The sequence below is a fragment of the Mauremys mutica genome, chromosome 24, assembly GCF_020497125.1.
Source record: "Mauremys mutica isolate MM-2020 ecotype Southern chromosome 24, ASM2049712v1, whole genome shotgun sequence".
Taxonomy (NCBI): Eukaryota; Metazoa; Chordata; order Testudines; family Geoemydidae; genus Mauremys; species Mauremys mutica.
In genome coordinates, this window is record NC_059095.1 from 3,309,820 (window position 1) to 3,337,074 (window position 27,255).

General features: G+C 55.6%; 1 protein-coding gene across 2 annotated transcripts; it reads left to right on the plus strand.

Annotated features, from left to right (window-relative positions):
• Positions 1 to 877: 877 nt before the first annotated feature.
• NR2F6 (nuclear receptor subfamily 2 group F member 6) lies at positions 878 to 25,531 on the plus strand. 2 transcript variants are annotated; one of them, XM_044998310.1, is made up of 5 exons: positions 878 to 1,027; positions 5,537 to 5,841; positions 11,758 to 11,852; positions 17,993 to 18,517; positions 22,421 to 25,531. In XM_044998310.1, exons 2-5 carry the CDS (start codon positions 5,570 to 5,572, stop codon positions 22,693 to 22,695), a joined length of 1,167 nt encoding a protein of 388 aa, XP_044854245.1. In that variant the 5' UTR covers positions 878 to 1,027; positions 5,537 to 5,569; the 3' UTR covers positions 22,696 to 25,531. The 2 variants fall into 2 exon arrangements, with proteins under 2 accessions (XP_044854245.1, XP_044854246.1); XM_044998311.1 differs by lacking the exon at positions 878 to 1,027 and adding an exon at positions 3,120 to 3,325.
• Positions 25,532 to 27,255: the final 1,724 nt, after the last annotated feature.

The window sequence follows — 27,255 nt, forward strand, 5'->3', positions numbered from 1 at the left end:
GGACTAGATCTCCTGAGGTCCCTTCCAACCCTGAGATGCTATGAACACAACAGCAAGGGCCCGAGCCCCAGTTCACTTGCCTTGTTTGTAGTTTTATTATTTTTCTTAGTTAATTATTAATAGGCCAGCATTGCACTGACTCGGCAGAATGCATCACCACCTGCAAGCAGCGTGGCTCCCGCAGGGGCTCTCCCTGCCACCGATTCGTTAATAAGATTTCATTAACCAAAATAAATCTGGAGCTCGTGTGCTAATTAGCAGGCACTGCACACGCAGGCCCGCACGTCGCGTCCGCGCTCCTTTACCATCGTCTCTCTATGCCCCGTCTAGTTGTGCCCCCTGGAGAGCTCACAGGCAGACCTGCTTCCTGGGCGTCTGGGAGACCCGCAGAGAAAACCCAGGCGGGGAGCGCGCTGCACAAGGGCTGCTGTGCTGATGCAGGAGCTGTGTTTCGGGTGAGACTTCAAACGAAGACCTTGTGCAACTTCGGTAATGAAGAGCCCTTTGCAAGGGGGGGGCGGGGGCAGGGTGCTCACGCTGTGTCCTGGCCACATGCCAAACTGGGGCAACTACTTTCTATCTTGCTAGCTCCCCACACCTGGATACTTTTCTTTGGTCCTAAATTACGTCGCGGCTGTGTGCTGTTAAGCAGCCGCCATGTTCTCCTCCAGAGGTGGCTGCATTCCAGGGCTGGGTGAAATGATCCATGTCTTCCTCTCCATCTTCTAGGTGAGCACAGTCCAGCCATTGGGGCAGAAGCAACTATCAGAAACCGCCTCAGACAGTTCACCTTTGGCCATGCCCACAGCTGCAGCTCGCTGCGCAGACCTAATTCCTCCCAACTGGAGGCCTCCTCTGCAGGGTGACAGTTCCACAGGCGCCGCTAATATCCTTTGTGTAAACTGAGGACCTTTCAGTGACCTAGGATATAAATGTCACATTTCAATTGGGGGGCCTTGTCCCGCCCTGTCAGCAGAAGCCCACACTGAATGCACGAGTGTTACATTTCACAGTCCTAGGGTAGCAGGTGAGTGAACAGTGTGGGAAGTACGTTGGGGAAAGAATTGCTGTATTCAGTAAAGGGTAAAGTTAAATTATAATAGAGAGGAAGGGTGGCCTTGGGTACAGAGGGGGGACTCAGGAGGCTTAGGTTCAACCCCTGGCTCCTTCAGACTCCCTGTTTGATCCTGGGCAAGTCACTTTGTCTTTCTGTGCCTCTGTTTCCCCATCTGTAAAATGGGAAGAATCCTCCCTTTCTCATGCCTTGCATCTGTATCGTACCCTGGTTGGAGCAGGGAGCGTTTCTTACTGGTGCCTGTGCATGTACAGTGCCTAGCACAATGGGACCTTGCTTTGGGTGCAGCCTTTAGATGCCACTATAATAATTGTGTGCGTGCGTGTAACCACTATCTTCTACTGGATGCAACCACAACTGCTCAGCTTTGAGTCTCAATACACGGCAGCCGGAGGTGTGATTGCAGCATGTGCAGACCCACCTGATCCAGCTCAGGTATGTTTACACATGCTGCAATCACACCTCCCAGTTGCAGGGTGGACATTCTCTGTGTGGCATTAACCCTATACTGCATTTAGCCACTAGAGATTCTCCCTTAGCTCAAGGGACCTGTGCATTTGGAACAGGAAGGTGTGAGTTTGAGCCCTACTGCTGTGGTGAAGGTGAGAGGCCACGCTGTTACTCCTGAGGGCATTCTGCGCCAAAAAGTTAAAAATTCTACACCACAAAATTAAGACACCTACTCACAATATTTTAAAATTCTGCAAATTTTATTTGTCAAATAAATGGTGAGGCCCCAGCAGGGCATTGGGGAGCACAGGCCACTGCCTGCACACAGGGCCGGCTCTACCATTTTTGCCGCCCCAAGCCAAAAAAAAAATAATGGCCGGAATGCCGCCCCTTAGCATGTGCCGCCCCAGGCACGTGCTTCCTCCGCTGGTGCCTGGAGCCAGCCCTGGCTGCACAGGGGTGGGAGATCACGGTGCAGCTCCCCCCGGGACACAGACTCAGCGGTGAGTCTGCACCCAACCCTGCCACAGCACAAGGACCCGGCCTGCCCCAGAAACACCCCAGGGCCCTGCCCCTCCCTGCCAGGTGCACCAGGGGTGGGCAGGCAGGTTCAGCAAGGCAGGATCCAAGTGTGGAGGGGGTTGAGAGGGTTCTGTGTGGGGCAGTCTGGGTCCGGGCGGCTCAGTGGGGGATCCAGGTGCGGGAGGGATCTGGATGTGCAGTGGCTTGTTGCGGGGTTCGCTGTGCAATGGTAATGGGACGTCCAGGTGAAGGTGGTTGGAGCTCATGGGGGGGGGGTTCTGCATGTGGGGAGCTCAGTGGGGTGGGGATCTGGGTGCGGGTGGCTCATCCGGGTGGTCCAGGTGCAGGGGGAGTGAGGCTCAATAGGAGGGTCTGGGTCTGAGGGGGTCTGGATGCACAGTGGTTGGGGGAGCAGCTCCCTGTACAGGGATCCCTCCCCCTGCGGCTGAGGACTGATGGGTACAGGAAGGGGGGGGGAGGAGGGGAGCTGGCAGAGCTTCCTTTAGCTGAGGGAGGAATCTGGAGGTGGGTCTGACCCAGCCCTGGATGCCACGCAGGGGAAGAGCAAGTCCCGTCCTCCCCAGCCCAGCCGGGACTAGCAGCTGGGCCTGGCGCCGGATCGTCCCCAGTCCCGCCCCCTGCCCCACAGCGATTTACCTCTCTGCTGGCTGCTCTGGGCACCTGAAACATGCTGCTGGGGAGGGTCACATGACCACTCTTATGGCTTCCCCCTCAGAAAGTCACTTTTCTGTGGGGAAGCAAAGATCTGCGGGGGGACAGAAAGTCTGCGTAGGCGCGGTGGCACAGAATCCCCCCAGGAGTAACGCTGTGCAGCACAGAGGTCATTGGAAAGCCAGGCCCATGGATTGTATTATTGTTCCTAAGGTTAATTTGCTGGAGTAGGGCACATGCTGGGGTTGGCTGTTTCCAACTCCCCTGCTCCCAGGATGACAATCACGGGGTGCCTGGGTACGAGCCAGCGGAAGGGAGATTTTGCCGATCCTGGACATTTTGTAACACTGGACAAACAGCCAGAGCAGGAAGTGCTGCACCCTGAACCTCCCCTGCTCCTGTAATGGCCTCTGCCACCCTCCTTATCTGCAGGCCTGTCAGGAATGCGCAGCTTGTTTAATGTTCTGGAAGGCGCTCTGGGAAGCAGACTGGAGACGCTGTAAATGGCTCCTGTTATCTGGCGGGGACGGCTGCGAAAGCAAACAGGGCTGCTGGCAGCCGGGCAAGCAGAGGGGCTGCTGACTGCCAGGGAAACTGAAACGCAGGGTATTGCACAGCACGCTCTGGAGCGCGGCCATGCGCGTTAACAGCACACGCTGTGGGGGAAGGGACCCTGGGTGGGAGCACAGGGCCGGGGGGGCAAGGGGTCCCATGGGGGAGTGGCCCGAGGGGGGGGAGTGCAGTGGTGGCTGCCTGGTGGGGCAGGGGGTGAGCCCGGGGGGCAGGCAGAAGGGCTCCTGAAAGGGAACCTAGTGCAGAGGAGAAGCTGGGGGGTGGCTGCCTTGGGCCAAGCTGACGAAGGTCAGTTGCCCTGGTCACTGGGCTGGGGTCAGTCCCCACAGGCTCCAGGGGCAGCTGTTAGATCTGGGGCGGGGGCATGTGCCTGGCTCCGGCCCGGGGTATCATGGGGGATCCACTGCTTCCTCCCAGGGCCTGGGACGCCAATATCTCCTCCCAGCCCTGCCTCCCTTCCCCTCCCCTCGGGTGCTGGATCCGCTAGGGCCCAAACACTAGGGGAGACAGGGAAGGAAGGAAGGATGGAGGGAGGCAGGAGCTAGGGAAGGGGGAAGAAAAGGATGAAGGGGGAAAGAAGGAAGGAGGGAGGGAGGGAAGGGGAAGAGGAGGATGAAGGATGGAGGGAGGCGGGTGCGAGGGAAGGGAGAGGAGGGAGGGGGAGGGCAGGGGAGAGGAGGACGGAGGGGGAAGGAGGGAAGGATGGAGGGAGGGAGGCGGGTGCGAGGGAAGGGAGAAGATCGGAAGGGCGGTGGGCAGGGGAGAGGAGGACGGAGGGGGAAGGAGGGAAGATGGGAGGCGGGTGCGAGGGCAGGGGGAGGAGGGGGGGAGGGGGAGGGCAGGGGAGAGGAGGACGGAGGGGGAAGGAAGGATGGAGGGAGGCGGGTGTGAGGGACGGGAGAGGAGAGAAGGGAGGGGGAGGGCAGGGGAAGAGGAGGACGGAGGGGGAAGGAGGGAGGCGGGTGCGAGGGAAGGGAGAGGAGAGGAGGGAGGGGGAGGGCAGGGGAGAGGAGGACGGAGGGGGAAGGAGGGAGGCGGGTGCGAGGGAAGGAGGGGAGAGGAGGGAGGGGGAGGGCAGGGGAAGAGGAGGACGGAGGGGGAAGGAGGGAGGCGGGTGCGAGGGAAGGAGGGGAGGGGCGAGGAGGGAGGGGGAGGGGAGGGGAGAGGAGGACGGAGGAGGACGGAGGGAGGCGGGTGCGAGGGAAGGGAGAGGAGAGGAGGGAGGGGGAGGGCAGGGGGAGAGGAGGATGGAGGGAGCGCGGCGGGTGCGAGGGAAGGGAGAGGAGAGGAGGGAGGGGGAGGGCAGGGGAGCAGGAGGACGGAGGGGGAAGGAAGGATGGAGGGAGGCGGGTGCGAGGGGAGGGAGAGGAGAGGAGGGAGGGGGAGGGCAGGGGAGAGGAGGACGGAGGGGGAAGGAAGGATGGAGGGAGGCGGGTGCGAGGGGAGGGAGAGGAGAGGAGGGAGGGGGAGGGCAGGGGAGAGGAGGACGGAGGCAGCCGGGGGAGGGAAGGGGCCGGGCGGGGGCGGGACCGAGGAGGCAGCGGAAGGGGAGGAGGCCTGCCGGGGAGGAGGAGCATCGCGGCGGCGGCGGCTGAGCCCTGCTCTTCGGGGAGGCCGGCGGAGGCGCCCGGTGGCTCCAGCCCCGCAGCTGCAGGAGGCCGAGCGGGGGGTGCCGGCCGCGCCGCCCGCCCGCCATGCGGACGCAGCACCGGCGGCGGGGGGCCCCGTAGGGGCCGATCGCGGGGGGCGGGCGCGCCCCCAGCCCTGCGGGGACCCGGCTCCGCGGGGCGCTCGGCCTCGGGCGGAGGCTCCGGCCGGGGCAGCGGCCGCTGCAGCAGCGCGTCGGCTCGCCCGTGCCCCGGGGGCTGCGCCCTCTGCGCGCTGCCCGGCCCGCGCCCGGCCCGCGCCCGGCCAGCCCCCGCGCACCCGCCCCTGGCTGGGCAAACTTGTTGGACTTGTTTTTCCGGCGCCGGCTGCTCCCCAGGTGGGGCTGGCCGAGCTCGGCTTTGGGGGGCCGAGTAAAGGGGCTCGGGCCCAGCCTGCGCCGCTGGGATTTCCAACGCTCCTGCCCCAGCGCAGCCCCACGGACTAACGGGCCGGGCTGAGGCTCCCAGCCCGGAGCCACGCAGCGCTCGGGCGGCTGCCCCAGGCCGGAGTTACCCTCCTGCGCCCACTAACCATTAACTCGCTCGGTTCTGCTCTGTCCCCTCCCCCCCCCAGCTGATTTGTTTTTCCCGTTGGAAGGCGTCGCTGTTTCCTCGGGTGCCCCCCAGAGATATGGCCATGGTGGCTGGAGGCTGGGGAGACCCGAACGGAGACACCAACGGGGTGGACAAGGGTTACCCCAGGACCTCCGAAGAGGACTCGGTGTCGCCCCAAGGTGGGGTGAGCGACCAGGAGCACGGGGACGAGGACAAGCCGAGCATCCAGGTGGACTGCACGGTGTGCGGGGACAAGTCCAGCGGGAAGCACTACGGGGTCTTCACCTGCGAGGGCTGCAAGAGCTTCTTCAAGCGGAGCATCCGGCGGAACCTGAGTTACACCTGCAGGTAGGGGCTCACCTGGCGGGCCTGGGCGCCCGCCTGGGGCCTGCGTGGATTTGTCCTCTAGAATCAGAGACTTGTAGGCCTGGAAGGGACCTCGTGAGGTCATCTAGTCCAGCCGCTGCCCTCATGGCAGCACTGAACTATCTAGACCCCATCCCTGACAGGTGTTTGTCTAACCGACTCTTAAACCCCCCCCCCGTGAGGAAGATTCCACAACCCCCCTAGCCCCAGGCCTGCCCCTTGGGCGGCCATGTACCCTGGTGCAAAATGGGCCCAGTTCCTGGCCTCTCGTGTGGTCCCTTGCACCAGCGCCGGTGGTGATACACGGGGCAGGCTTTTCCTTGTGGTTAGATTTCCTGTCTCCAGCTAGCGTGGCAGCTAATTAATTAATGGCTGTACGGTTCTCTGCAAACGTGCAGCGGTTGTTATTATGAATCATGATGTTCCCCAGCGCCTCAGCAGAAAGCCGCCTTTTAAAAAACCTGATGTGGCGGCTAATTCGAACCAAAAGCACAAATCCCCATCTGTTACGGAGCTCGATTCGCCTCTCACTCTGATGTAAATCAGGAATAGCTCTGAAAATCAATAGGGGTACCGGAACTGGTTAGTGGTCTTGACTCCTCTTAGAAGAAGACTACTTTCCAAGGCAGAGAAGTAAACACAAGGCAGATCTAGGCTCACATGCATGTATGGTACCATAAGGAGCCCTAGGCGTTCTTGCAAATCAAATTTTGCATAACGGTACTTGCTACACCAGTAGATTCCATAAGAATGGCTGCCTACCAGCTTGGATGCACAAGTGATTTCCTCAGTATTGCATCTGAGTGTCTATATTAACAGAAATAGTCATGGTGGAAGTCACGAGACTCAAATCTGATCAAAGAGCAAGTTGTGCTGCTGTATTTATCGTGCAGTTTCTGACCCACTCTGCTCTCAGTTCGCGTGGCCCAGATTCAAACTCCCCTATGTACTGTTCGGTACCTCCTCTTAGCTGGGGGTGAGACTGATTTCCTCTTTATCCTCAGTTCTTAACAGCAGAAATGCTGTCATGTGAAACTGACCGTAGGGACCTTGTGTGCATGAAATTAATCCTGCAGCTGTTAAACTTTGTGCAGTTTTTTTTGTCCCCTGCACTTTGGGTTTTGGAAGGTTGCGATATCCTAAAAACCTACTGTATGTTGCCACCGCTATGAATTCTGGGCATGTGGACACAATACATTCAGTGAACCTTTGCTATATCGCGGAGCGGAACGGTGCCCCTGTTTCCCCAGATCCTGATAATGATGCTTACCTACTTTGTAAAGTGCTTTGATATCTACTGATGACAAGCACTAGATAAGAGCTTACCTGGTCTTGTTACTTGAAGACTGGCTATATGTATCCTGAAAATACCAGCATTCTGAAGTACAGAGCGGACAAACGACAAATGCAAAGAGTGTTTGTTTTTGCAAAGAAAGAAGATTGATTGTCTGTTGCTTAGTAGTTAGGTACAAATGTATTGAGAAAAGTAGCACATCGTTCCAGCTGGAACTTCAGTGTATTTTTTCGCCTCTTGGGTCAGAGCACGTATTTAAGGGTTAGCTTATTCGCTTTGCGCTCAGAGAAATGTAGGATGAAATAAAAATGTTAGTTTCTTAGTACACAGTTCCTAAGCGAGGGCAGATGCAATGCTTTCCCCAGGCAGTCCTGTAGTGGGCTTCCTTAAAGGAGTCACAGCAACATCAAGCCAAAATTGCTCTAATTTGCATTTTAAAAACTGAGTTGGATGCAGTTTAGTTCTTGTACTAAATAATGACACATCCTAATTGCATAATTAGCACCATACACACCTCCTGTGTTCTCACATTTTCCTGTATAGGTACAGTGTGGCTAGGAGAACTTGCTAAGAACTCTTGGCTTTAAATACAACTATTTAAGTTTTAAAATAACATAAAAAGCTCTTTTCTTTTAAAAAAAAATTTTTTTTTGGCCCTTACTGTAACTCAAGGCCTAGATTCTCAGCTGGTAGAGATCAGTTTCGCTCTATGAAGCTCAGGTTTTGGCCTGGGGTGTCTGAATGGAATTGGACCAAAAGCACTGTTTGTACCCCGGTTTGTCTGTCGTGAATTTCTAGCCCTCTTTACACAGGGATTTGTGATACAAACGGTTTCTCAAGCTCCAGCCCAAACCGCTGTAACGGAGCCCTGGGATGAAGATGACATCTGATGTTTAGATTTATCTCTTCTCCACTAGAATAACTTTTGATCAGCAACACATCTTAAATGTGTTAAACACAGCGGTGAGGTTCAGGGTGAATTAATTCCTGTATGAACGGTTGTTAAAGCCGTACGTGGCTCATCTCTGGAGTCATGTAAAAATTAGGATATTCATGTCAGGATTCCGAGGTATAACCAAATGCTTTCACTCATGCTGGCAACGAGTGGGATTTCTTTGCAGACTGACTGGCCACCGTGCCTGGGTTACATTTATTTCCCCTGCCTTTCACTTGATCATGCGTTATTTTGCCGGTGATCCCGTTGAAAATATAAAGTCAGAACCAACCCTCTGCTTCATTTGCATGCTTTTATACCATCCTCATGTCTATGCCTCGTCCCCCTTGACAAACTAAGGTGCAAATTCTCAAACACTCTGCGCCCACAGTCAGGGGCAGATTTTTCCAAAGGGCTCAGCACCCAGCTGCTCCTGTTGTGATGCTTCCAGCCATTTTTGTTCAAAAGACCTCGGCACCCAGTGCGCCGAGCGTCTTAGAAAATCTGGTTGCTTATTTTACTGCCTAATTGGGAGCAGAGCCCTTATGAAAATCAGGCCCCAAAGGGGCGACTGCCATGTCCTACTTACGCAGGAACAAAGCTCAAGGTAGCAATTTGCAAAATTCTTTGAGAACAAGGGGCGAGAACTCACCCTGAATGCACATGATCAGATTTTGGGAGTGTGTTAAAGCCTTCTTCACACCCCACCATTTACTTCTCTTAACTAAAACAGCACCTTGTGTTCAGTCGCGATCTGGGCAGGAGAGATCTCTGGCTGAAGAAGGCCCACGATTCCAGACACCGGGGCAGTGCAGCTGTGTGCGTGCTGGGTTTGGATCCTGGAGAGACTCTCCGGATAGCCGTCCCTCTTAGGGGTAAAAAACCAGGGGTTTGTTCTCCCAACATCCATTGCTTCACATCCTGGACTATGGGAACGTGTGTCTCGTACCGTGAGTGTGATGGCCAGTCGGGTCTGAGCGCACAGAAAAGGGCCGCAGCGCTCAAGAGAAACGGGATGCTCCGAACTCCTGGCTTTGATTCAGCAAAACACTTGAGCATGTGCTTAACTTTAAGCATGCGAATCTGCTCATCCCTGTTCATTAAAACACTTAATGGGTGCAGGTCTCCTTGAAGTCGATGGAACTTCATAGAAGGCTTAGATGCTTTTCAAAATCGGGGCCGAAGGCTTTCATGGGGCTTAGGACCCCTGAATTATTAGTATTTACCATTGTTTTTAACCACTCCTGATCAGAGCAGCAGGGGCTGGTAGTTATGGGTCCTGTCTGTTTACTTCTCTGGTTGTTTTCTTATTCACATCTTGTCTGGCGTTGATCCAAAATGTAAGGCCCAAAGTGACGAGGATGGGGATGCGTTTTCTCCTGCTCATCCTTGTTCGCACGTGCGCAGGGCCAGGAGAAGAGCCTGTGAAGATGGGACCTGGACTGGTATCTTGGTTCCCCACCTCTGCTCTGACTCGACCACCCTTCGCTATCAGAGCGACCCTGCTGAGTCACTTACCTCTCCACACGGTCTGTAAAATCGATCTCGGCTGCTGGAAAGCGGCTGGGCGGGTTTTGCAAGCCTCGTGCTTTGGGCCGGGTTGGGAGACCCTTACCCCCACTAGTGAGCGGTGACTGGTGCGTGCAGTCGTGGACCTGCTCCCAGCTCACCATTGGGCCCGTAGTGCTTGCAAGCATTGTTACTCCTGGAACAATAATGTCCAGGCTCTGCCCGGCTCTCCACTGAGCCTTCTCTCATCCCTCCTCTTCATATCCTTCACCCTTCCCTGAGTCCCCTCCCTTACTCTTTTTACCATTCATGCCCCGCACCCCCAAGTGACCTTCCCCTCAAAGCTCCCTCGGGCCCAGATCCTCGCCTGCTGCGAGACGCACAGCTCTCTTGAAGACAATGGTGCTAGACAGATTCATACCAGCTGAGGATCGCCCTGGGTCTGCACAGCCCATCTATAAAACAACACAGGAGCCAATGCTGTTGCTCATAGGCTTCATTTCTTTCCTTCTCCACTTCGTTTTCAGTCTACTTACACTGGACGCTTGGGGGGGGGGGGCAGGGACTAGGCGTTTGCAGAGCCTACCAAATATGGGGTGCCACCCCCACTACCAGTACCACTAACGGGGCAGTGCATTGTCTGATGCTACGCTTGGTCCATTTCAAAGGATCCGTGCGCAGAGGGGAAACGGGCAAGCTCTGGTCATTCCCCAGGGACTGACTGTTCCGGGGGTGCTGATTCTGCGGAAAGCTGGGTAAATGGGGGTCAGGAGCACGGCCAACTCCCAGCTTTTGTCACCCAGGCCCTGTCTCCGTGGGACTTGCCCAGTTTTCAGTCGAGCTGAAGGCAGGCGAAGATGGTGGTTTGCAGTGGTGGGGCCGCACTGAAGACGGCGTTGGGGGGGCGAGGGGAGAGATCGTGAACTGGTGTCTGCCCTGCACTGGTTTCAGTGGAGCTCCGACGATTCAGGATCTGGCCCAGTGACTTTTGCTGTTGACTTCAGAGGGGCCGGCGTTGTGCCATCGGCATGAGCCCCTTCTCCGAAGCGGAGTCACAGTTGCACAGGGGCAGATAATGATTTAACCCTGCCTACCCTAGAGGATCTCCCCCCCCCCCCCCCAAGCCAGGCAAATCGCCCATGTGGACAAGGCCTTAGGCAGGCAGAGCTGAACGGGAGACCCATGGAAATAAATCTGCAAGTGCTTAGTACCTGGGAAAGCAATCAACAGGCTTTAATGGGGCGGGGATTATTATGCTGTTTACTTAGCAGGGCAGGTAAATGAGTTGTGTGTGCTGGGAAGAGAAGTGACCCTTCCCCTCCCCTGCCTGGAAAGGCTGAGATGTTCTCATAGGAAATAGCTGGAATTCTTCAAGCGGCTGGGAACAAAAGGAAGGCTGGCTCAGCTGTTTTCAGTTTAAACTCCGCTGCCCCCTCCTTCATGCTGGGAAGGCCTGGCCGCCCGGCCGGCCCTGTGGGAGAGCAGCTCTTGCAGGGTGGGGGCTAGACCCTTTCCCGAGCAATGGATCCTGGGCGCAATTCACCCTGTGCAGATGGGCCAGCCCAGGGACTTGAGTGCGGAAGCAGAGCCCTGTGCCGGGCAGCCCGTTCGTAAGCGCCATCCTGAATGAAAATGATCTGCTTCTGGGGGGCCTCGGCCGAGTGCTGGGCCTCTGCCTAGGGGTGAATTTCATCCAGGGGTCCCAGCAACTCGGGGCAGTTCTTGCTCCCCACGAGAGCTGTTCGGTGAAGCCGAGTTTCTGCCTTGCTGTCTGTGTGTGCAGGGCCTGGCGCAGCGGAGTCCCTGTTTCTGTTGAGGCCTCTCAGCCCAGCATTAATGCAATACAGCGCTCAGCCCAGTCTGGCTGTCTAAAATACTCCTCAGGCTCCCATTCCTGGATATCTGGGCCTGTCAAAATCTCTAATGTATTTATCCTCCCAACCCCCCACCCCGTGTGGCAGGGCACTCTTGTCCCCATTGGACAGGGAAACTGAGGCAAGGAGCCTGAGGTCCCACAGAGGAGCCTGTAAGCTAAACCCCAGTTTCATGCCCTATCACCCCCACCTTCCCCTGTACTTACCTAACAAAACACACTTCTCTTCTTGGGTCAGCGCTTTCCTACCCCCTTGCAATGGCGTGTTCTTGTCTGATTTGCACACAGGTCTAACCGAGACTGTCAGATTGACCAGCACCACCGCAACCAGTGCCAGTACTGCCGCCTGAAGAAGTGCTTTCACGTGGGAATGAGGAAAGAAGGTAACTCGGCCCACACAAACGCTGCCGTAGAGGGCATGGGATGGAGCAGTGCCATGCTGATTCCCAGCTGGCATATGTCCCCATGGGGTAGACAGACATACACTAGCGGCGCGGAAGCCAGCATGCTAAAAATAGCAGCCTGGACATTGCCACATGGGTAGCTGCTAGAATATAAGCCTGCCGGCTGGCTAGCCTGTCTACCTGGCTCGCTCCCAGCTGCAGGGTGGATGTACCCCTAGAGACCAGAGCAAGGGGACGTAACTTAGAGCAACCTCTGAGCTGCTCTATCTTGCACCGATAAGCTGTGGCCAATGCAAGGGCACTGTGAGAATCAGTGCAGACTATATCTAGGTCCGTCCTCCCCAGCGTGCATTGGTGCTACAGGAGCCGCGCACGTTTGGGCTCTTGGGGTCGGGTTTTGACAAGATCTCAGCTCCCATTTAGGCATCTTAATGAGGCCCAGATTTGCGAGCGCTCTCAGCCCCCAGCAGCTCCCATTGTGACGCTGATGGCCAGATTTCCAGGAGACCTCTGCAGTCAGCGAGCAGCATTCTTGAAAACCCAGCCACTTGGGTTGATGCCTAATGGAAACCGAGCTCTCTGGAAAGCCAGGCCCTCGGGGCAGGAGTTAGATCGCTGCTCTGGACCAGCTGGAATGCCAGTTCTTGAATTGCCGTTGCTTGGAAACGGAGGTGGGCTGGTGGTTAACTGTTAGCTGGGATTTCATCAAGGCTTCAGGCTACCAAAACCCACTGAAGTTCCAGGGGAGACTGGACAGGCAGTAGGGCCCTTTGAAAATGCCAGCCGTCGGCTGCGTGGATCAGCATTGTGGGCGGTCAGTTACATGTCTCCTGGATGGGTTGTTTTCAAAGCGCAGAGGGCAGCTAGGTGCCCAACTCCCAGTGGACGCCCATGGGATTTGGGTGCCTAACGCTTGTCTCTGCCTTTGAAAACCTTCCCCAGTATTTTTAAACACTGGCTGTTCCCTGCAACTAAACTAACCCCTCCGGTGTCAGGAAGGGGCTAGGAATCAGCCATACCTCCCGCAGCGCAGCGGGGCTTCCTCTGCCACGAAGGGGATTGCCTGCGTGAGTGGAACCAGCATAATAGGCCTGTCCTGCTTCCCACAGCAGCTCCTAGCCTCCGGGCATGTTCCAGGAAGGAGCGGGCCCCCTGCAATCCAGCTGTCCTGGCCTGTAGGACGGGACCACTGGAGCCAGGGCAACAGTTAGATCAGTGCCCGGGGCTTGCAGTCCGAACCAGTGCCTCTTGAGAAGGAGACGAGAGTAAAATCCCCCCCTAAATGCACCATGCCCTGCCTCGGACGGAGCAGCTGCAGATTCTCCTTTTGTTTGGCTTTTAGAACTAGTAAAAGCTGCTCGCCAGCTGCCTAGAAAACCAGGTGAGTAAATGCTACAGCAGAGGAGGTGGTTGCTGGATCAGATCCCGAAGCTGAGGCCCAGCCAGACGGCCTGTAAATCCCAAGGCACGCGCTTCCCCAAGATGTGACTGGACATGTTCTAGGGAGGATTAGAAACTCCTGGCCTGATCTCCTCTCTCTTGCCCCAGCTTCGCACGGTGCAGTGGAATGCCTCCTGCTTTGTGCCAGCGGGAGCACAACTGGGGCCTCTGGGAAATAGGGTTAGATTTTTAATCCGCGTTAAAACCAGCCCTGGGGGTGGGTTGGGGGAGTCAGGATCTCCCGGTTCCTTCTCTTAGTAAGTTACGTTCCACCCCCTACGGTTTAACCAGTTGAGGATTTTGCCGCCTGTGTATCTTGTGCACGGTTGATGACGTGCCAGGGACTGCAGTTGGAGAGCCTGAGCTAATGCCCTTCTGCTGGTTTGATGCCAGCAAGACTCCTTTGCAGTCAGCAGAATTGCCCCAAGGAAACACAGTCGAGAATGTGGCCCTTACTGCAAGGGCTCGTGGAGCACACCTGCCGTCCTAGCAGCCAGCCAGGGAATCCCCACGCGGATTGTGAGATCTGGGAGCAGCCGTTATTGTCACCGTGAAATCCCAGTCTCAGGGCAGAATACAAAACCCTTTCTGCCGTTTCAGTCCGCCCTTGGGCGGCTCCCGTACCAGTCCAACAGGTGGTGTTTGTTTGGAAAGCCAAAGCCTTGGCTCGATTCGGTGACTCACCTGGAACCTTGTACCAGACCACCTGACCTAGCAGCTTTAAAGGTCGCAGATGGAAACCGAGTCGAATTTAGACTAATCCTTTGCAGTTCCAATATTGACTCAGTTATGCAAATTTCTGTGGTAGTATATCCGGGGGGTAGGGGCGTATGGGCAGCAGATGACGTTAGCGGCTGTTCTCTTTATCTTGGCATCATGTTGCATTGAGAGTAGAACCCAGAACATTTTAAAGCATTTCTTGAGTCAATTTCCCAACTTTCCAGAGCTGGAAAGCAGAGGAATCCTTGTTACTCAGCACCTTCTCTCCTCCCCTTAACGCAGGGGTCCCGCCTCGATCAGGAACTCCTCTGTGCTGTGTCATAAGGCGCAGTCAAGGAGCCAGGCAGTGGACTTGAGAGTGGCAGTCTCAGCAAATCCTTTGCGACAACATGCCGTTGGCACTCATTGCCATAAGATAGCACTCAGAATGCTTTTTAACTGAGGCAGAACATTTCTGTGGAGAATGAGACTATCCAAAGATGTTGTAGGAAGCATTAAAAAAAACCAAGAGCTTTGGAGTGCCTATAAATCCTCATGCTTCAGGGCATAAACCAATGGAGGTCAGGAAGGAATTTCCCCAAATTATCCCATAACTGTTCACTGCAGGGGTTTCTTGTGCCTTCCTTTGAAGCAGCTTGTTTTGGCCGTGGTCGGAAGCTACTGGACTAAATGGGCCATGGGTCTGATCCAGTTTGGCCATTCCAAGTTCCTAGGTTTGCAATCTTCATTTGAACAAAAGAGTTTAGGCCAGAGTTTTCAGAAGCAGCCACTCATTCAGGATGCTTGCCTTGAGACCCCGGCTGCCTGAGGCTGCTGCCACTGTTGCTCCACGAGGTCTGAGAGCAGAGCTGGCTGGACAGGATGGTTAGCTGCAAACATTGCAGTTTCGCTAGGGCCTTGGGGTGCTTGGGAAGGGAGTGACAAGCAACAGAGTCCTGTTGGGAAGAGCTGACAAGGGTTTTGAGCAGTGGAGCTGGCAGAGTGATTTGCACGAGGGGGAATGTAGGACATTAGAGACCTACTTAGAGTTGCACGTGAGAACCCCCATCAGGGATCAAAGCTGTATTGTGGGAGGTGACCACAGTCCCCATCCCAAATTCCCCACCCACCCTGCTCCTTGTGCCATTGTTGACACCAGTGCAAAGCGAAACACGAGTAAAACACTGTGGATGTTTCTCGGCGGCATTTCACACCCAGATTGTCTTGGTGTCAGACCACAAGGTGCAAGGCCGGGGCAGGAGATGTCAGAGAGGATGTGATGAGAGGCAGGGTGGGGGAAGGATGGGGAACAGCACGAACAGCAGACAAATTCACCACTCGCTTTTTGCTTGATGTCGGGCAGGATTTGTATTTAATAGTCTCTAGCGCTTTTCATCTCGGGACCTCAAAGTGCTTTCCGCGGGAGGGCAGGATCATTCACCCCCTCTGTGAAATGGGGAAACTGAGGCCTGGAGCGGGGCAGTGACATCCCCAGGGTCTCCCAGCAGGCCAGGCCAAAGCTGGGACTAGAACGAGAGGGACAAGAAATTCCTCGCTCCTCTCCTGAAGCTCCTCACGCACAGCCATGTTTCCGGTGGCATTTAGTGAGATTGGGTGCCTCTGCTGGCCAGATTCCCAGCTGCCATAAGTCAGGAGAGAGCCTGTTGCATCTGATTTTCAGAGGTGCCGGGCCCCCATGAAATTAGCACCTCCTGCTTGCAGTCACTTTGCTTTTCCACGGTGTCCCTTCACTCCCCGCGTCTGCAGGTTGGCAGCAGAGGCTAAAGGTTTGGAGACAAGGCGCGTGGTGTCTCTCATGACTTAAACTAGCCAGTAAAGTCACGTGCGTGACATCTGTTAATGAGCACAGCGAGAGCAGCTGTGCGCCGGCCCCAGCGGGCAGCGACACTGCGCGGATTTCAGGCTGTGCTCAAGGTAACAGATTTAGGCCCCGAGTTAGCAAAACGCTTGCGCACACGCTTGAGTCATTTACGCTGCTTCAGTGAATCGGGGCCACGGGACAGATCCTCTGCCGGTGTAAATGGGTGTGGCCTCTCCGGGGATCTGACCCAACAACTGGACGGGTGAGTGACGTGCCCAGGCTGGTCTGTCTTGCAGGCTTCAAATGCTTGGATCTCCCTGGGCTGGAGTTGGGGGTGGGGGAGTTTCAGCTACATTCGTGGGACCAAAGTCCATTCTTAATGCTCATGACAAGACTCCCGGGCCAATGCCACTAGAAAGGGGCCAGCACTTGCCACTTAGCTGTATAAAGTTGGATGCTTAGATGAGCATCCTGGTGTGCAGCGGTGCTCTGCTGAGCCCAATGGGATTTTCTCAGTGCACACTGGACTGGGACTCAGGAGATCTAGGTTCTCGCTTCCTGGCTCTGCCACTGGTCTTCTGGGTGACCTTGGGCAAGTCCTTTCCCCTCCCCTGTGCCTCAGTTTCTCCATGCGACACACTTTGAACTCTACTGATATAAAGCACTAGGTAGTATTATTTAAGCAGCCTAAATATGGAATTAGGTACCTAAGTTTAAGTACTCACCTTGAAAATCACAGCCATTGTTCTGGGCAGATTCCACCTTGCGGTGGGCAAAGATCGAGGGTGGTGGCATCCCTCTGTGGTTCGGTTAGCCAGAGCGTATTTACTTCTCCCCAGGTGGTGGTAGAAATGTAAATAGCACAGGGAGGAGATATTAGGAGCAGGACTTAATTTCCTCCTTCCCGGCCAGTGGGGACAGCACTGTTGTCACTTACTATGATTTAGAGCTCTAATTTAAGTGCTGCAAGAACAGCCCATAAATTAATTACTGGGGGCGGAGCAAACAGTGGGCGCTAACGGGGGCTGAAAAATAGCTTTCTTAGCATGCAGTTAGGAGGAGGAGCACCTCCAGGGTTAACAAGTGTAGTGAAGATGTATGTTTCCATTGCAGAGATGACCTTGGCTAGTCCTCCTCTCACTACAGAGCAAAGGGGGTGGGGGTTGGGGATTTTATAACTTCCTGTGACCGCTTGGAGGTTAGAAACCTGGGCTCAGTGCAGTTTGGAATCCCGCCTGCTAATGGAGATGAAATCAGCTGTCCCAGAGGCCAAGATTATCTGCAGATTGATCCTGGGTTTCCTTAACCCCCTTGCCAGCCCCCATGTGGTGCTGATCTCCTTGTTCGGCTCTGGGGGCTCCTCGCCCTTAACCCCAGCAGTCCTCCGTGCTTCTGGTGCTAAATCCAGGCCTATCTCCCAAGCTTTAAATGCTCTAGAAGAGACCTGGGGGCCTGCATCTGTCATTCAATGCCCTTCCTAGGATCTCTGGGGTTAGGCATTCGTTTGCAGCTAATTAGGGAGTGGGGGAGGGGTGATATCACCAAGGTGCTAAGGAGGTTTATCTTCCTTTCAGATCAATATTTCTAGTGTGTGTAACTGGCCAGGTATGCGTCATGTACCCCTCCAAGGGCTGGATAACAGCCTGCTACTGATACCAGTTAATGGAGTGACCCTTGCGCTCTGAGGCCTGGGCTGTGGTGCTGAAGGTTTGAGGAGCCCACTCCGCTGGCAACCTGGTCCTTACGCAGGGCGTTTACAGCTCTGTCCAGACTGATTCTAATGAGGCCCAGTGGGCCAGGCATTGCTCTGGGAGTCCGGCTCCGCCATGGAGCTGCTGGGTGACCTTAGGCAAGTCATTGCCCTGCTCTGTGCCTCAGTTTCCCCTCCCACCCTTTGCCTGTTCGCACTCTGAGGCAGGGCCTGTCCTGGATTGGATGCAAGTAGGTGCCGCTCTAAGCCTGCCAGCCCCTGATCTCTGCTGGGGCCCCTAGACGCTACCGTAATGCTCATAACAGCGGCCGCCTCATCTTGTAGCCGCTTGCAGCCTGTGTAGCGGGGACGTGGCTGGACTAAACGCCCGAGACGACATTGCGATGGTGGCGACAGCACGTGCCGTTGCCGTGTGGGATCTAATCTCTCCTCTCGCTTCCTTTCCAGCTGTCCAGAGAGGCAGGATCCCCCCCACCCACTCCAGCACCAGCCTGAACGCCATGCCCAGCGGGGAGTATTACAACGGGCAGCCGGTCTCGGAACTCATTTCCCAGCTGCTCCGGGCAGAGCCCTACCCGACTGCCCGCTACGGCTCGCAGTACGCCCAGCAGGGCAGCGTGATGGGCATCGACAACATCTGCGAGCTGGCGGCCAGGCTGCTCTTCAGCACGGTGGAGTGGGCCCGGAACATCCCTTTCTTCCCAGACCTGCCGGTCTCGGACCAGGTGGCCTTGCTGCGCCTGAGCTGGAGTGAGCTGTTCGTCCTCAACGCCGCGCAGTCGGCGCTGCCGCTGCACATGGCCCCCCTGCTGGCCGCGGCCGGCTTCCACGCCTCCCCCATGTCCGCGGACCGCGTGGTGTCCTTCATGGACCAGATCCGGATATTTCAGGATCAGGTGGAAAAACTGAACAGGCTGCAAGTGGATTCTGCTGAATACAGCTGCCTGAAGGCCATAGCCCTCTTCACGCCAGGTGAGTGACTGGTTCATGCTAATCTTCAAGACAGTGTCACGGCTACAGGCCTCAGCTGAGCTCCAGGCCGGCTGCAGCACAGACACTGTCAGAGCCAGGCCCTGCCCCCAAAAGGCTACAGACTAAATAGCCAAGACAAAGGAAGGATCAGTATCCCCATTTTACAGGTGGGAAACTGAGGCAGGGAGCAACGACGAACCAGGTTTTTAAAGGTATTTAGGCACCTAAAGGTGTCAGTGGCTGCTAGTGAGATTTTCAAAAGCAGCTAGGCACCTACGTCCACCAGTACCTTTAAAAGGCTGGCCCTAAGTGACTTGCTCCAGGCCTTCCGGGGAATCGGTGGCAGAGCTGGGCCTTGAATCCCTGTCTCTTGCTGCCGTCTGGAATGTTCTCCAGCGCCCACTTCTGCCGCAAGAGGAGGATAACGCCGGTAATATCACAGCTGCTCCCATCGTCACGTCTAATTGCACCAAATCACACAATCATCCCTGCGTTTAAGAGATGCTTCCCTTAACGATCAGAAAGGAGGCAGCCACCACGAGATGTCGCAAGGATGGGTGCTGCCCTCGGAAGTCAAAGTTAGCGCTAGGTTCCAGTGGGTAGCCGTGTCAGTCTGTATCAGCGAGGAGTCCTTGTGGCACCTTAGAGACTAACAAACTTATTTGGGCATCAGCTTCCATGGGCCGGAACCCACTTCATCAGATGCCTGGAGTGGAAAATACAGTAGGCAGGTATAAATATACAGCACGTGAAAAGATGGGAGTTGCCTTACTGAGTGGGAGGTCAGTGCTAATGAGCCAGTTCGATTAAGGTGGAAGTGGGTTGTTCTCAACAGTTGACAAGAAGGGAGGAAAAATCACTTTCCTGGTGCTGATGAGTTCAGTGTAATGAAGGTGGCCCATGTCAGACAGCTGACAAGGAGGTGTGAGTCCGTTCTGTAAGCTGGTGCTGTAATTCTGTGAAAGTGAAACCCTCCTCCCCCCATCGAAGTGATTGTCCCCGTGACCAGGAGCTCTCTGCTCTGCCTTGGGGAAATGGGGCTTCCTGCTGAAAAGCAGCACTCAGACGTCTGCGTCCCTGCTCGTAGAGCAGTGGTCCTGGAAGAGCGACAGGCTGCCCTGAAAACTCCTCTTTCTGTGTGTCGGTATCTATGAATCTATACGGCACCCTCCCTGTTCCCCCCCCCCCCCCAGGAAGCCTTTGCACTGGGTTACAAACGGATATCTAGAGAACAAGGATGATCCAGTGTTTTGGGTGCTTGAGTGGGCCATTCCCTCCTCTGCCACTGACCTTCCTGCGTGACCACGGGCAAGTCACTTAGGGCTAGCCAGGCTTCGTCCCTCGGTTCTGTACAATGGGGATAGTAGCACTGCCCGGGGGCGCTGTGAAGATAAAGATGCTAACGATGGTGAGGTGATGGGGTGTGTGTCAGAAATACCGTCCATCGAGCCAAATTAGCACGAGGGGGAGGCAAGCAGGCGGGTAGGTTCTCGGAGTTCTGCTGGGCGTTGCTGCTCTCCCCAGAGTCTGGTGCAAAGTGACCTTAATTTACTGACTTTCAGGACACACTGCCCGGCCCATTTCTCCCCCATGGCTGTGCACGACATGGGGATGCCCTGGGGACTGGCACAGCTGGGATTTGCCAAAGGGCTTAAGGAAGTTCTCTCTCCCGCTTCCTCCAGTGCTCAGTAGGGTTTGGCTGCCTGGTTCCTTTGGAGGTGTGTGTGTGTGTGTGTGTGTGTGTGTAAGGGTAGTTACTGAGCACAGAGAGTTGGAGATAGAAGGCCCTTTGCAATGAATGCTTCCTATACACAACTAAAGATCGTGTCAGTGCGCAGGTGTGTAATACGATGTGCACCTGGCACTGCTGCCTTTCCTACTGTCATCTCTGATACCAAAAAGACGGCGCTGAAGCCTGGGGTTTTCAAAGTAACCCAAGGGCTTCAAGCACCCAGGGTAAAATTTTCCAGAAAGCTACTAAGTCACTTAGGGACCTCAGTCATGTTGGGTTTCGATGGGATCGAGGGGTAAAACTTTCAAAAGTACCTAACGCTCATGGTGTTTCAGTGGGATGTGGGGGCCTAATTCCCATAGGCTCCAGCCCAAATGACAGGATGGGCCCTTTAAAGGATGCGCTAGCCAGAGCAGCCTGACAATGTGGGGTTCTAATTTAATCCCCAATTGTAGCTCGTCAGCCAATCAGCTCGTTCTCCTGCCCACTGCCAGCTAACGAGATGAAGTTTCCGTCTTCTCACAAATCAAATAGTCCGGGTTGGGTTTTCTGGCTTGTAGCATTTATATTAAAAGCCCAGTCGCGCTACCCCCTTGTGGTTGGATTAAGCACCCGCAGGCTTGTTCTTGTTTTGCTAAGAGGCCATTTGCGTGGGGGCCAGACAGTACAGTGTTTGGCTCGCAATAGTGGGACATGCGTGCCAGGCGTCTAATGCAGTGTTGCATGGATAGCTGCCGAATGCCGGTGATTGGATTTAATGGGGAAACGCGACAGGAAGGTCAAGGTAGCCAAAGATGCAAGATAGGAGAGGCGGGGGAGGAGAGAAAGATGTTCTAGGACTTGTCCTGAGTGCAGGGCCATCGCCATGTGACAGACAGGCACCGGCAGGCTGTGGCTTGATGCCTTTCCACCTCCGTTTAACATGGCAGTGCTGCCGTGTTCTTAAAACATCTGGGCCGGCGGATACCCCTGCCACGAGCTGCTGGATGGTTAATAAAATAGCAGCCGGCAGCGTTTCTGCGTCAGCTGGCAGGGTGAGTTGCTCGTACTTGGAGACTGACTTCAGGGAACTCAGACGAAAGCTGTCGATGCAGGGTTGGCAGGCTGTGCCCAGCTACATGATTGTGTTGGTGGCATCTCAGGGCTCCTGGGCCAGTGCAGCCTGCAGTGGGAGCAGTGGGTCTACCCTGGGTTTACACTGAAACCAGTCTACACCCCCACGCTGAGGCTTCCCGCGGAGCATTGTTGCAACCGTGCTGCTCTCAAGGCCGATATTGTGCCGTAAGAGGTGGGGAGGGGTTCAGCCTCTTATGTTCATTTGAGGAAGCTTTGTCCCTGCTGGCCGATTACGGTCTAATCTCTTGCTTTATAGAGCACTTTCCATCGGAGCACAGTATCGTTATCCCCATTATATAGATAGGAAAACTGAGGCATGTGGGGTGGGGGGGTGACTTGCCCTACTGAGTGGATCCAATGGCAGAGCCAGGAATTGACACCCACGTCCCTTACACCTCAAGACAGTGCTCTATCCACTAGGCAATGCTGTCTGCCAGCCCAGGCATAGATTCTGGCACTTCTGTAGCCAAGGGAGGGATAGGAGCGGAAGATCCTGCTAAGGGACCTTGCTGGGTTAATCCAACTCTCCCAGGAAGTGCTTAGATCCGAGGGTGATGGAAGCCCTAAGGTAGGTAGGTACCATGGTCTGCTGTGCTTGTGTTCCCTGTCCTCTGCTGGTGGCCCCTGGACGGGGTGGGCTGCATGCCGTGGGCCCAGTTCATCTCCCCTGCGCCTGGCAGAGCAGGAGGGGTTTGCTCTGGTGTGAGTGGCTGCAGAAGGTGCAGGGCGAGGGATGAACTGGCCATCTCGGGGCCTTCTGGGCCGTGGAGGTGGGAGTGCCGGTAACGGCCTTGCTGCTCCTGTCACGGCCGACCATCTCTCCGGGCAGTGCTGGGTTGGATACGGGGTAACTGAGCCATGTGATGGCCTGGGACACACGCGGTCAGAGGAGAGGCTCTAGTAGCCCTGCCTGGCGTTTGCATCTCGGAAGTGGAGCAGGACCGTGTGTTGGCATTTGCCCAGCCCTTTGCATGGTCTGGTGGGGACGTCCGGAGCTGTGCAATCCCTGTTCCCTGCTAACAATTCTCCCCCTCCTCCCCCCCTGCCTTTTGCAGATGCCTGCGGCCTCTCGGACCCTGCCCACGTGGAGAGCTTGCAAGAGAAAGCTCAGGTGGCCCTGACGGAGTATGTCCGTGCCCAGTACCCGTCTCAGCCCCAGCGCTTTGGCAGGCTCCTGCTGCGGCTCCCGGCGCTCCGGGCAGTGCCGGCTTCGCTCATCTCTCAGCTCTTCTTTATGAGACTGGTGGGGAAGACGCCCATTGAAACACTAATTAGGGACATGCTGCTGTCTGGGAGCACGTTCAACTGGCCTTACGGGACGGGGCAATAGGAGACAGCAGGAATTCTCCCCTTGCGGGCCCAGGCGCAGCTCGGGAACTCCAGCCCGTTCCACCAGAAACCCTTCCTAGCTGGGTCTCTTGCTGAGCGGTTCCTGCGAGGCCAGAGGCTCGGGCCTGCGCGGTTCTTCTCCAGGCTGGAGTCAGACAGTGTGGCCCCCCCACCCCTGTGGCAGCGTCAGCACCTCACCCAGGTGTTGCCCGTCAGCACATGGAACCCCCTCCCCACCCACGGAGTGGGTCAGCAAAGGGATGGAGCCGGTACTTTTCTGGGCTGACTTTTCAGAGGGCTGCGGGAGATGGCTCTGGACAGATGATGACCGGAACCAAACAGCAGGCGGGTCGTGCGGTCGGGATTGGAACTTTTTTTTTTTTTTCCTTTTTAGAAAAACCTCTCTGAAGGCAAGACCGGCTCGAACTCCCGTCCCTGGGCTACCGGCCAGCAGAGGGGGGAAATGACTGTGGGCTATTCTGCTGCTCCGCCCGTTGCCTCTGAGCCAGTCTGGGGCAACCGGGGCTGCAGGCCTCTCCTCCCCCCATGTCTGCCTTCTGCGCACGAGCTAAATGACGGATCTCAGATAAAATAGCCAGCAGCCGTCTCTGGCAAGAGCGTTTTGAGCCCTAGAAACTAGACCGGGGGAAAAGAGCAAGGGGCCTGTCCCCTAGCCAATGGCGGACAATGAGAGGGACTAACAGAACTCCCCAGGGTCAGAGGGGTTAAAATAACCCAGGTCGGGAAGGGAGATAAAGCCGGATGCTCCAGGGATGAGCCAGTTTGTGGCAGGGGGAGGGGAAGGAAGAAGGGGTCACGTTAGGCCTTCGCGTGGGTTCTTGCGTCTCCGCTTTCAAGGCCAAAGGGACCATTCTGCTCTGAGCTGCAGTCATGCCTGCATCTAACGCAACGACGGGGAACCTAGGTGCTGGCCGTGGGCTGAGCCAGGCTACTGGGCTAGGAGGGCCACGGGTCAGATCCAGTCTGGCCTTCCACGGGGGACGAGCTCCCTGGACCAGTGCTTTGACCTGCCTGCCTCCCTCGACCCCTGTAGGCAGCAACGCCTCCCTGCTGTTCAGCCCGAATTCACCTTGGCTCTAGCTACACGATTCCTGGCCCGGCGCGGAGACAGTATGTGGAGGGGGGGCATTTCCTGTATTACAGATTACTTCCCCCCTCCCCCCCTCCCGTTCATTTCACCACTCAGCTCAAGCCAGTCCCTCTCCGCCTGTGAGCCTGTCGGGGAAAGCTAGCAGCCGCTTTACACCGCAGACCCTTGTATATAGGAAAGTGTCTCTCCCCCCCCTTCCTTTTTTTCAGACACCCAGCTGTTTCCCTCTCCTAATTCTGCTGAGCCTTTGAGGAGAGGTAGCAAGCTCTTAAATTGCTTAAAGGCTGCCAACATCTGAAGCAGAATCGCTGCATGGCAAAATAAAAAGCAGACTGCAGTTATTAACTCCAGGACAGGTAGTGGGTAAATCACTCTTTGCAAGGGCAGGGCTGGCCCAGATTCAGGGTTATGAGCTAAACTGGTAAGTGGGGCATGGTTTATTTGTCCTATTTTAAAAAAAAAAATCCCATTCTTGTTGCAATTTCTGCTACCCGTGGGAATTGCTGTTGCAGAAGAGAACCTAGCATGGGGGGTCAGTGCAGAGCGAGGCAGATCTGGGGCAGACCTCGGTCCTGGAATCGAGTGGCCTCTGCCCCACTAGCCACGCTGCTTCCCAGTGATGCAAGCCTGAGAATCCTTGCTAGAAACAGGCTCAGCACAGACATCCCATCTCTCTCTAAACAAAAGGAAGCTAGATGGGTGGAGGACTTGTCATTTAGATCAAGCCCTGATTCTAAACCCACTAACTGAAGTCAATGCAGATGTTTCTTACGAAGGGGCGCTCTGTTTGGAGGGGAGTGGGGAAGGCGCTGGCCTTTGGGGAATGAGCTGCCTGGATTTGAATACCTGCCTCCCCCACTTCAGTGTATATTGCAGGAGACTTTTCAGCACAGCAGCCATGCAAATCTTTGATCCAATTCCCCTCAAACCTCCTTCCAAGGAGCGAGCTAATTCCCGTCTCTGAGGCAGGAGGAGTGTGACGAAGGCTCTCCATTAAACACCCTGGCACCCACTGGGTTTTAAAGGCCAGAGAAACAGCTGCTTTGCAGCCACCTGGTGGATTCACTTTGCCTGGAGTTAAGCCAAGGTTGCAAGGTGCCTGGGAGATACCAAGCACTAAATATTAGTATTATGGTCACGTTGCTGCTCCAAAGCTCTCTCCTATGGGGGAGGCGAATAGGACCCTGAACCTGCATTTTCCAAGCGTGACTAGGGATTCTGGGGACACCTCAAAGTGGCATGATTTTCAGAAAGCAGGTGCTGGGTGAGATCTGAAAGTGTAGCTGCCTTTGAGGGCATCCAGAAACGGTGGCACCCAAAATCTCTAGTCGCACTTGAAAAAAATGAGGCCCTGAATTCTGCTGTTCTATGCAAAGAGCCTTAACACTAAACCCGATTGCACTTAACCCCCGAGAGCAGGGGCTTTGGGGGCACCCAGGGGCATTGTGGGATATTATGTGTGGCAAAACCAGCTCAGAGCGATGAGACTTGGAATTTTCAAGTAAGGGTTGGTGCCACGGAGCGATTTTTCTGTTCAGAAAAGACGCGCCGCTGAATCCTGAATCGACACCCCATTCCGGGTCCCTAAGGGGCTGGGAAATGAATCCCCCCCCCCCCGTCACCAAAGCAGCGTGTGAGTGTCCCCAGGGAAAACACGCCTGCAAAGGCCTCCTTAGAAAAGGGCTCAGCCAAAGAATCACAATAATAAAAGTGTGTTTTATGCTTCTGGGTGGTGCCTTCTTCTGGACTAGACTTTACTGGACACAAGAGCGGGACCCGGATCATGCCCCTTGTCCCCTGCGAGGCGCTAGACGGGGTAGAGACAGTGTCTGCGCCTGCTGCCTGAGCCCCTGGGCCTGGGCACGTCTCTGCCGCGTGGGCTGCCCACGTCTGCTAGGTAGATGCCGCTGTCCTGTCCCAAGCGGCTGTTCAGCTGCCCCCTAAACCTGCCCCCAGCTGGCATTTTCCAAGCACCCAAAATGCCGCGGTCACTTGGCAGTTCTGAGCCCTTGCCTGCCCAAAGCCGCCTGGTCCTGAGCTCAGCGCCATCTCTGAGCAGCTGCTGGCCTGGCTGCGGATCTCTGTGACGCTGGCGGCTCATGCAAGCTCTCGACCGTAAATCACAAGGCGACGTCACGTAGCAACGTAGACCCTGTAAATCTTACGTCTGTCGCTCACGGTCTCAGGCAGCACGTGGCTTGTTCCGCTTACCTGTGACTTGCAATGCTCAGTGGCAATATTGTTTTGTCGGGTTGGGTGTGTGTGTTCGGGTAAATGGCTGTTTCCCAACATTTACCAGTGCAAATCTACCTTTTCCATACCTAGCCATGGAGCGGCCTTGAGCTGCTGTGGCCAGGGATGGTGGTACAGTAGCAGTCTGTATTATATGGTCCCAAACCCTTACTCCCCTGGCCAATGGGCTCTGGGCCTTGTGCTGGGGCTGGATTTTAATGTGATGAGCAAACGAGTTCCATCAGTCAGTGCCCTGGATTAGCAGCTCTGTGTAGCCCAGCCTGTCTGTAAAGGGATTTGGGCCTAATTCACCACTGCCCCTTGCACGGGCCCTGACACCAGTGGGATGTAGGTGTCAAACACGATGGTTTTCATTGGGTGTAAAATCCTCCCTACTTTGTCCTTGTGTAAACGTGCACCCAAGGAGCCGGGCCATGGAAAAGACAACTCAAGTCCATTTAATGCAACCATTATACGTAAGGGGCGAGGTGTGTGACAAGACACACACCCCCACACGCACACACTTTCTTGTGCTTAATTCAGTGCACGTGACTAAACCATAACATGAACCTGGGGCCTTTGCAGTAAAATTGGTCAAGGATTGAGGAGTAAAATGCAGGCCGGGTTCAGGCTCCCAATTCCTGCAGCGGGATTAGGACTAAAGCTACTTTTCAGAAGCTGTCTGGGCAAGAAGGGTCCTGGGGTTTAAGTAATTTAAAGAAAATAGTTCACACGGCAAGCAGCTCAAAGCGCTTCACACACTGCCCTGCCGGGGGGGGAGGAGGAGGGGAAGAGAGTGTGTGTGTGGTGTGTGTGTGTGAATAGCCACACAGAGGAAAGGCCCTTGGAAGCAAGGCGAGCACAGCACCTAGTGCAACCAAGGGGTTCTCAGCTGGGGCGGAGGATTCAAAACGGGCTCCGGCTTGCACCAAGAACTGCAGGGCTGACCCTTACGGCCATACAGAGCCCCAGGGAGTTCAGCTGAGGTCCAGCCCCATGGCTTGCAGTGCCACTGTGCACCAGCGCAGCTCCCAAGATACAGCAGCACCCCCCGCTTTGCGTTCAATGAGCACATAGGGCAGAGCACAGCAGGCCCTCATCCTGCTTACAGCTCTGACAGCATCTACAGGCCTGAGAGGACGAGCAGCATGTGCCGCGTGTCACCTCCCCCTGCTCCCAGACAATCAGGAGCTTTCACAGAACGATACGTTTTGGGGG

What these genes read in the sequence shown, in the direction of transcription:
- NR2F6 (XM_044998310.1), top strand. Translation starts at nt 5,570, where the DNA reads ATGGCCATGGTGGCTGGAGGCTGGGGAGACCCGAACGGAGACACCAAC. An exon ending in CGTGGGAATGAGGAAAGAAG is followed by an intron (nt 11,853 to 17,992) that starts GTAACTCGGCCC and finishes CTTCCTTTCCAG; the next exon opens with CTGTCCAGAGAGGCAGGATC. An exon ending in CATAGCCCTCTTCACGCCAG is followed by an intron (nt 18,518 to 22,420) that starts GTGAGTGACTGG and finishes TGCCTTTTGCAG; the next exon opens with ATGCCTGCGGCCTCTCGGAC.